The sequence below is a fragment of the Heliconius melpomene genome, chromosome 13, assembly GCF_056956725.1.
Source record: "Heliconius melpomene rosina isolate 202511_hmr_F chromosome 13, ASM5695672v1, whole genome shotgun sequence".
In the NCBI taxonomy this organism is placed as follows: domain Eukaryota; kingdom Metazoa; phylum Arthropoda; class Insecta; order Lepidoptera; family Nymphalidae; genus Heliconius; species Heliconius melpomene.
This window is the reverse complement of record NC_140401.1, coordinates 9,906,416-9,916,253: the sequence shown is the minus strand read 5'-3', so window position 1 is coordinate 9,916,253 and position 9,838 is coordinate 9,906,416. Positions and strand designations below refer to the sequence as shown.

General features: G+C 30.0%; 2 protein-coding genes across 2 annotated transcripts; both read right to left on the bottom strand.

Moving 5' to 3' along the window:
- Positions 1-3,061: 3,061 nt before the first annotated feature.
- LOC146532893 (cytochrome P450 4F8-like) lies at positions 3,062-5,901 on the bottom strand. Its single transcript, XM_085196639.1, has 6 exons — positions 5,710-5,901; positions 5,437-5,500; positions 4,989-5,196; positions 4,365-4,513; positions 3,530-3,709; positions 3,062-3,263 (listed from the first exon to the last, which is right to left on the bottom strand). Exons 1-6 carry the CDS (start codon positions 5,809-5,811, stop codon positions 3,085-3,087), a joined length of 882 nt encoding a protein of 293 aa, XP_085052765.1. The 5' UTR covers positions 5,812-5,901; the 3' UTR covers positions 3,062-3,084.
- A 442-nt stretch (positions 5,902-6,343) lies between these two features.
- Positions 6,344-8,688, bottom strand: LOC146532892 (cytochrome P450 4d1-like). The gene is made up of 4 exons (XM_085196308.1): positions 8,532-8,688; positions 7,165-7,257; positions 6,762-6,872; positions 6,344-6,540 (listed from the first exon to the last, which is right to left on the bottom strand). Exons 1-4 carry the CDS (start codon positions 8,686-8,688, stop codon positions 6,344-6,346), a joined length of 558 nt encoding a protein of 185 aa, XP_085052434.1.
- Between the last annotated feature and the right edge of the window lie 1,150 nt (positions 8,689-9,838).

Here is a 9,838-nt window from a genome sequence, read left to right as displayed (position 1 = left end):
TGTATAGATTTTTTTTAAATCGTCACCAATTTTTATAAAATTTGAAATTCAGACTCTTAAACGTATATAATTAAAGACATGTTTAATGGTTTTCTAGAATTCACCCCCTAAGGGTGCAAATAAGGGGTTGAAAATTTGTATGGGAAAATTCTTAAATCGCCACCGATTTTTATAAAATTTGATATTTATACTCTTAAAAATATTTAATTGAACATATGTTTCATGGTTTTCTAGAATTTATCCCCTAAGGGTGCAAATAAGGGGTTGAAAGTTTGTATGGAAGAATCTTTAAATCGCCACCGATTTTTATAAAATTTGAAATTTAGACTCTTAAACGTATATAATTAAAGACATGTTTAATGGTTTTCTAGAATTCACCCCCTAAGGGTGCAAATAAGGGGTTGAAAATTTGTATGGGAAAATTCTTAAATCGCCACCGATTTTTATAAAATTTGATATTTATACTCTTAAAAATATTTAATTGAACATATGTTTCATGGTTTTCTAGAATTTATCCCCTAAGGGTGCAAATAAGGGGTTGAAAGTTTGTATGGAAGAATCTTTAAATCGCCACTGATTTTTATAAAATTTGAAATTTAGACTCTTAAAAATATTTCATTGAACACATGTTTCATGAGTTATTAGAATTTACCCTAAAATACGCAAGCGAAGCTGCGCGCGTCCGCTAGTAATATATATTTTACTAAGTAGAAGCACAAAAATATTTTTTTCAGTTTGAATCACACTAACCCTTCAACATCAACCCTTAACTTATTTCTAATATTAGCATAGATTATATTTTTCATAAATGTACATAATCTATATATATATATATAAAAGGACTTGTCCTCACTGACTGAGGTAAGACGCACGCACAGCCGTAACCACTGATGGTAGAAACGTGAAATTTGGACAAAAGTTTACTTTTGTAATCTGGACATCCATTAAGAAGGGATTTTGAAAAATTTTAACCCTAAAGGGGTAAAATAGGGGTTCAAAGTTTGTATGGAAAAAAATTTAAATCGGCACCGATTTTTATAAAATTTGAAATTTAGATTTTTAAAAGTATTTAATTGAACACGTGTTTCATCATTTTCTAGAATTCTCCCCCTAAGGGTGCAAATAAGGGGTTGAAAGTTTGTATAGGTTTTTTTTAAATCGTCACCAATTTTTATAAAATTTGAAATTCAGACTCTTAAACCTATATAATTAAACACATGTTTCATGGTTTTCTAGAATTCACCTCCTAAGGGTCCAAATAAGGGGTTGAAAGTTAGTATGGGAAAATTCTTAAATCGCCACCGATTTTTATAAAATTTGAAATTTAGATTTTTAAAAGTATTTAATTGAACATATGTTTCATGGTTATCTAGAATTCACCCCCTAAGGGTGCAAATAAGGGGTTGAAAGTTTGCATGGAAAAATCTTTAAATCGCCACCGATTTTTATAAAATTTGAAATTTAGACTCTAAAAAATATTTCATTGAACACAAGTTTCATGGGTTATTGGAATTCACCCTTAAATACGCAAGCGAAGCTGCGCGCGTCCGCTAGTTATACATATTATTGGTATTTTGAGTATTTGCATTGCTGTTGATAATAAAAAGTAATTAAATGCCTGAATGTAGACACTTTTCCCCTAGTAAGAAAAAACCACGTAAGTGCGATTCGAACTCGCCCATTGAGGATTCTGTACCAATTCATTCAGGATTGTAGGTTAACGGGAAGTACAACTTATAAAAGTTGACAAATTAAGGTTTGCGGATACGGAGTCTTTTTATATGAAATGAACTATAAATGTAAGCTTGTAATGTTTTTTTTTCTGTGAAATTCTTATAAATATTCACTTTTCGATTTTTTTTCTTATATATATATATTGTAAGTTCTACTTTACTACTACTTTGTGTCAAATTTCATAACTGTAGGTCCACGAAAAATACCCTATAGGTTTTGATAACGCGGTGGATTTTCTACAAAATCGATGCATTAAATGGTTGTTTGATTACTTTGATTTAGAAGCTTGATTATTTTCTGTACTACAAGGAACTATATATTTAAATAATTGATATTAATTTCAGCTTGTTACCTCCACATGATCTCGAGATAAATGGTGACATGAGGAGTGGTTCCCAGACGGACAGACGGACAACAAAGTGATCCTATAAAAGTTCTGGTTTTACCTTTTGAGGTACGGAACCCTAATGTTCCAGACTAAAGTCACTGAACGATATATTATAATTTAGACAAAAACATGTTTTTGGGTTTCATTAATGTTTACCAATTAAAATAATTATTATATTTCACTGCACATATTTATATTGTATATTTTATGTTTCTTACATACATGTTTTATATAAAACAGCTGTGTAATAATAAATATTCAAAATATTTTTATATAAGCAATACGTTTACCTTGTGTAATATTTAATAATTATATTTTTTTATCTTTTATTATGACTATGCTTATGCGAATGATTATGTGAATATTCAATGAATAGGTTTATCAAAAAACAAAAATTTAACCCTTCAAAAATAAATTATGTTTTATACTAAATTTCTCTTAAGTTTGCGGCAAGCGTGCAACTGTAAGCACGATGGTTGTTCATTTCTACTCGCGGACACTGCACCATCACAACCATCCATAGATAATGCATAATTATACTAGAGATTGATGTTTTTTACGCTAGGTGTCGCTAGTGTCTTCTTGAACATGGAACCGCACCTACTATAGGTATCTGTTGCTATTAACTTTAATTATAACGATTAATTTGAGGATTAGTTCGAAAAACAAAGCTTCTGTGGTTAGTATAATTAAAACAGTTAAAAAATTTAATCATAATTGTAGCTTAATATCGTAGCAGTCCTTAAAACGAAGCCAGGGTCAGTCTGGGAGATAAGTTCAAATGCAGTGAAGCGCCACGACTGAAGCTCATAGAAATATTACTAATTTCCATTTTTCGTAATATAGAGAAACTTATGGAAATAACTCCTAGTAATTTCTATTTGACATACACAGATAAAATCAAGTACTGACTAAGGTAAATAAAAAATATTACAAATATGAATTCTTAATATTATTTATTATTACGAAGATCGTTTTTCAACTTGAATTTCAAAATTATTGACATGTCTTGACATTAGGTCACAGGACATGCGCAGGGGGTTGTCCTTCCCATAAGTAAAACTCGTTGCTGGCTTAAGTCGATAATTTCTCAACAGTGTCACTACAGTTGTCTTCATAGATAACAATGCATATTGATAGCCTGAAAAAAAGTTATTTTTTGTAAACATTGACATTGCAGTTTATAAAATATTATAAGTAGAGTAACTTGTATAAATATGAAGAATAATAAAATAATTTTCTTTTGAATTTTTTTGTTGTTTCTGCTTTTTTGTATATCTTACGGATATTTTTGCCTTGTTGTTTGAATTAAAAAGGTTTGCTTTAAATAAAAGTATACTGTTCTATAGTTTCCTTGTAACAACATAATATATTTAAGAATATGATTAAGACGTATTTTGTACTTACCAATACAATTCCTTTGTCCGATACTAAAAGACATAAATGCACCGGCAGCAGGTTGTGGCCTAGATATAAATCTGTCAGGGTTGAACTCATCTGCATCAGTACCCCAAATATGAGGGTTATGGTTGATCCCCCAAACATTAATTATATAAGTTTGCTTTCTTGGCATAACAAGATCTGAAGCTGATTAAAAATAGAAAATTTTATAATCAAATAAGGTTTTTGGAAAGAAGAAACTTTATTAATCGAATTTATTGCATACTTTTTGAAAATACTTAAAAATATATTATAGGAAACCCAACGTTTCGAACACTTTACAGTAGTCCGTGGTCACTGGTTACTTAACAGGTCTAACAATTAATTCTTTTAATATAATTTCATTTAAAATATTTTAATCATACTCATATTATGAATGTAAGTTTGCTTGTTACTCTTTCACTCCAAAACTACTCAATTGATTATCAGCAAACTTTTTACATATATTCATATGCCCACTATATATGTAACCATATATCGTAGCGATTTAAACCTGTGCAGATAAGTCGACTTCGATATCGGCGTCGATCGTCAGTTTTCCACAGAAGCTTGCGCAGGAAAATAATGACACACTTGTGACATTAGGTCTGGTAAAGTGTGGCGTAAAGATTGACTGCTAAAAAGAAAGCTTTTTTCTCATACCTACCATTTTTTATATTTCATTATTTCGAGTGGGAATCGAACCCACAATTTGTCATGATTACAGTTACACGATTGTGCTCCTGTGCTACAACTGGCCTTAGCTTATCAGAGGAGTTGAAATTCGCTCTGTTGTTATTAATATTTATACTCGAGCACTTACTTAATTGAATTTCTTGTTTCGAATATCTGGCGATGACGGGTATAGGTGGATAAAGCCGTAGTGACTCCTTTATGACAACATCGAGATATTTTAACTTTTGCAAGTCACCCATTTCTATTGGTTTATCTTCACCCAGTACTTCTAATATTCTGAAATTGAAAATGATGTGTCCATCGAAATAATTATTTGAATGTATTTCTATTGAAATAATTATTTCGATTATTACTTTTTTCCCGTATAGTAGTAGTCCTATCATACAGCCACGTAGTGTTCACAATTGAATGTATTAATCTTATCATTCTTGGCAATTGCAACATAATAAAAGTATTATTATAAAAGTATTAAAAAAATAAAGTTATAAAAGTATTTGGTGGTATGCGGGCGAAGCCGCTAGTGGGCCTTTTGTGGGCAAAGGCACAGCGCCTGACTGACAACGCGTGGGTGTAATTCATTATTTTTTAATCACTCACTCTAGTAATAAAGGCAAAGCGCGGCGTTGAGTTTTGCCACTCAATATGTGATATGTCGACAATTGAACAGTGCGGAGAACAACGATTCTTAACATTACGTTCCATCGGTCGATCCTGCCATATGCGTTGTATACTGTAAAGTTAAAACACTTACTCTTGATATACTTTCTCTTGTATATCAGGATGCTGTGACAACAAAGTGACTGTAAAGCATGTCCCTGTAGCTGTTGTGTCGCTTCCTGCCAATGCCAATGTAAGTACTTCATCTCGTAACTCCTCATTAGAGTACTTTCTGCCATTTTCCTCTGACATTTTTATCATTGACTCGAGGAAACATTCAATGGTCACCCTTGAAGGTTCAGCTGAAGTTAAATAAAAAGTATAAAGTTAAATATTTCTAGCAGGTATTATTCTTAAAAAAAAACCTAACGCAACAGTTTTTCCTTTACACCTACATATTTATATGTCTAAATGTATTCGTGAATATTTTATAGTTACATTTATTAAACTTCAAAGAAATGTTATATCACACTAGAATAAATTTATTAGTAAATTTTATATGAGTAACAAATATATTGTTATATAAAAAACTGTTATATTACCTCCACCTAATTCTTCTGTACTTTTTAGCTCTCCGGACATCATTGCTTGCTTTTTATGTATTAACTAAAATAATTACAATAGCTTTGAAAGGTTATTTTTTATATTTAATTCATTTGTAAATTCTAATAATAATTCGTTATTAGGATTTTTAAGACTTCATAATCATTAAATTATCATTTTCTACTTTTAATTTTTCTTAAGGTTAGGGCATAAAAGTATGTTTTTAAATACGATACGTTTTTTAGCTAGTACAATACAATAAAAAAACTTACGTCATCGATAAAGCTATACATTATTAGCTTCAGTTTATTTAACTTCTTTGACAATGGCACCATGTTGTATACTATATCAAAAGTAAACCACGGATAAAACATTTTTGGTGTACCACAATTAATATACTCTGTAAATGCCTCAAATAAAGGATGATGTGTTTGCTTCTGTATTTTAAGATTGATACCAAAAGCCGTTTCTGAAAATTTATTTTGAATATTTTAAATTAATAATTGAATTAAATAATTTGATCGTCCTTTTCTTAAATACCATTAAGTTTATGCTTGATTAAGAAATATATATTTTTTTAACAGTATAATTAGTTGGTCTCATATTTTTTGTATGTCCTATCAATGCTCCTTACAATATGATACCAAAAGTCTATGACGGTACTTATAAGTCTAGGTACTAAAAAAAAGTACGTCTAGATTCAGTACAAATGTAAAAAAAAAATATCGTCAAGACTTTTGGTTTTAATTATTCTCTCATGAATTAGAATCTCATGAATTGAATTTAATTAAAATAGATAATTATTCTGTGTTGCATAGATATTTCTATAAAGTGCATGAACCAAACATGAAATAAACCTGAAAAGAAAATTGTAACTTAAATGATTAATTATGTGAGTATCAATATTCAAAGCTTACCACAAATAGAATCCAAGGAATACAGACTGAGATAATTCCAAATGGACAAGTTTCCATTTCCTACTTTGTCTTGCAAGCTTTTAACCACCGTTTTATTTTGTGATTCAAAAATAGGTACGAACTGTGCAAGATGCTTAGAAGATAAGCTTGGTAATAATACTTTACGTCGAGGTTGCCATATTTTTACTGTAATAAAGTAAACCTTTTCATTATTACTAATAACGTATTTCCCCACATATAATAGTACGATAAACAAAGAGATTATAGTGTTAATACATTTAAATTCAAATATTTTTATTCAAAATAAGATGTCACATGCTTAGATAGATAGATAGATAGATTTTAAAATAATAGTAATTGAAAAATAAAAATTAATAATGCTAACATATTATTTTTTAATAACTTACCCGATGCAAAAGGTAAAGCGTTCCCGACTGCTCGTTTTGCCAATTTCGTGAGGAGACCTTTCGAGTTTGATTTTTTTATTATTGTCACTGCTTGGTCTGGATCTGATATAACTGTAAACAAAATGTATAATTATAATTTTTAAAAATTGCATTCTTAATATTACTCTTGGTGGTTATTTGGTGAAAACTTAAATTTACTTGTAATATTTCGCAATATCTTTTCATTTGTTTTTATATATAGTACATAAATACGTCCAGAATGATGGCTTTCTAAATTAAAATCAATATCAATCAAATCAAATTGAAATCTTATGTGGTATCCAACTGTGACTTTTACTTTCCTTACCCGTTTCATAGTTTGATATGCATAATTTTTAAAGTAACCAAAATAAATATTACTAACATGTTGTAAGGAAGGGTCCTAGCAAGAGACTCGACGCACCAAATTTATTGGAATACGCATAATGGGCTAGTTGCCGGTATAAATTCATCCGATCTGTAAAACAAAAATATCTCGTGTAAAATACATTTTTGTGATTCCGTAAAATAGCGAGTAAAATAGACAATTGTCTAACAGTAAGTACATTACAAATTTTATATAAATCTGTAGTTGAAAAGCGTCTATGTTTGTGTGTGTGTTTTGTGTGTTTGTTAAAGTGTCATTAACAACACTTTTAAAACACATCTTTGGGTTCTCTCCAATCGAGGCATCGTGTATTTCGATATTCCACTGCATGCTTGAATGTAGTACTTTTTCTCTATGCTACGTACATCAGACCATGTGTTAGCATTAACGATCAGAGTAGTATCAAGCAGCAGAAGTGATAATTTTATAATTTGGAATTTATAGCTTACAGGTCGTTAATAAATATAAGAAACAGGATAGGTCCCAGCACACTGCCTAGTGGCACTCCAAAGGACTTCCATTCGAAAAAAAGTCAATCGAGGGGAGTTGTTTGTAGGCAACGGCCCTTATTGGAAGGAAACTCGTTTGAAGTATTGTTATTGGGATACATGTTACTTATTGCAATTATAATCTCTTTCCGAATTATTTAGAAACATATAGACAATACATGTTTTTATCTTTAAACGTTAACCACTTCCGATTTCTAACAATATAAATAAAATTGAAATATTGTCTGTCTATCATAATAACTGTTTTTCCAAGTTCATTTTTTATCTGCCTGTGTGTATGTTTTTTTGTTGGTCCAGGTTAATCTTCGGAACAACTGAACCTGTTTTCTTAAACTTTCACTGGAAAATAGAGGAGGTTGGAACAACATATTTCTGCGGGACCGGGATTTTACGCGGAAAAAAAGTGCTTACCTCAAGTGAATATTTACAGTCTATATAGTTATTATATAATTAAAAAAGATTGTTTTTGATTGCAATAAATGTTGTACTTAATTTTAATATTAGATACAAAATTTTTTGCAAGCAAAAACAAATAAATTTCCAAAACTTTTTAAGTGTGTACTAGTTGTTTTCAACGAATTATTCATAAAAATTTGAATTGTTTTTTTTATTAATATTTAATTGATTAAAGAATAGGTCCCGACGGTTAATCCTAATGAACTATTGCTTCGCTTCGCTTGTTTTTTTATGCAGTCGGGTTTTTTTGTTTTTTTACACATCTTTTGTTATGATTTATTCGAACATCCCTTATATCAATTTTACACTACTATATACTAATTTGAAATATAAACTACACCAAATTTAGTTTAATTTAGTTTTCGAATTAATATTATATATAAGCAATTTTATGCCTACCTTCTGTAGTTCCCATAAATTTGTGTAGATGCCCTATTATGGGCATAGCTAAAAAATCACTACCCAATTTACTATGAATTTTAGCAATTTTCCCGGACCTCCAATATTTGCTGATGAGCAAAACGAGAACCAGGAGTAGCACACCGATAACAATCATATTGGAATTGTGCTCACGTCAACTAATCTTTCATAAAAATGATAAGCTTTAAGGTTACTACACAATTTATAGTCTTAATTGAATTTTTTGCATTATAATCATGTTTAAGTCGTGAGAATCATGAAAATGTCTTCTATGATTGTATGTCAGCGTAGCATATTAATGACATACATTTTCACACAAAACAAAAATATATTTCAGAAACCTAACGTTATTTGAATCGATTCCTATAAGAGAAGATTCCAATATCCAAAAAAACCCTTAAATTAAATTATTTAATTAATTTATAATTAAATTATTTAATTTAAATATATTTTAATAACTACTTGAAAAGATTAGTAGCACAGATTTAAAATTACGGTACCTACTAAAAAATCGTTGCTGTGTAAAACAATTGGAAAATCCTTATTGAAACTACGAAAATGCGGGTTGCATTAGGGTTTAATTAATTTTTACATTATCTTAAGTGCTTTGCAAACATACATTATATGAATAATCCAGTAGTAAAAGGGGGCGAAGCCGCAATAGGGTCGCTAGTATATAGATAAACTAATATAATTTGTTCTGTTGCCAAGTTGCTTACTGGCGGAACTTAATGTTGTGTTAAGTTTGAAAAGAGAGATAGAGAGAGAAATAGAAATATATCCATACATAGGTATATAAAACTTTTCCGTTACTGACTAGCTGACAGACATCGCAAAGGAGAAACAAGGGGATCCCCCCTTAGACGTTAAATTTCAATATTTTAGTCTCGTAGTTTCTCCTGTGCGATGTCTGTCAGCTAGTCAGTAACGGAAAAGTTTTAACGTCTAAGGGATCCCCCTTAGACGTTAAAACTTTAAATTCCTACGGGAACGAGAAAAAAACAGGATTTTCCATTATACGTATATATATGAACGTTACGTATTATAAAAATGTTCATATGAGTTAAAATTTAATCTGTATTTGGTGTATTCCAACTATTTTTTTTGCTATGATGGTATTTAGATATTACTTTTAATTAAATATTTTACATAAATGTATAAAGCGATTATACTGACATTCCAATAGTCACGTGTTATCTCAAGTGACATACATCATCTATATCTATATCTAAACTTGTAATAAAATCATAAAGGATCGAAGTGGAAGAAATAGAAGAAGAACCACC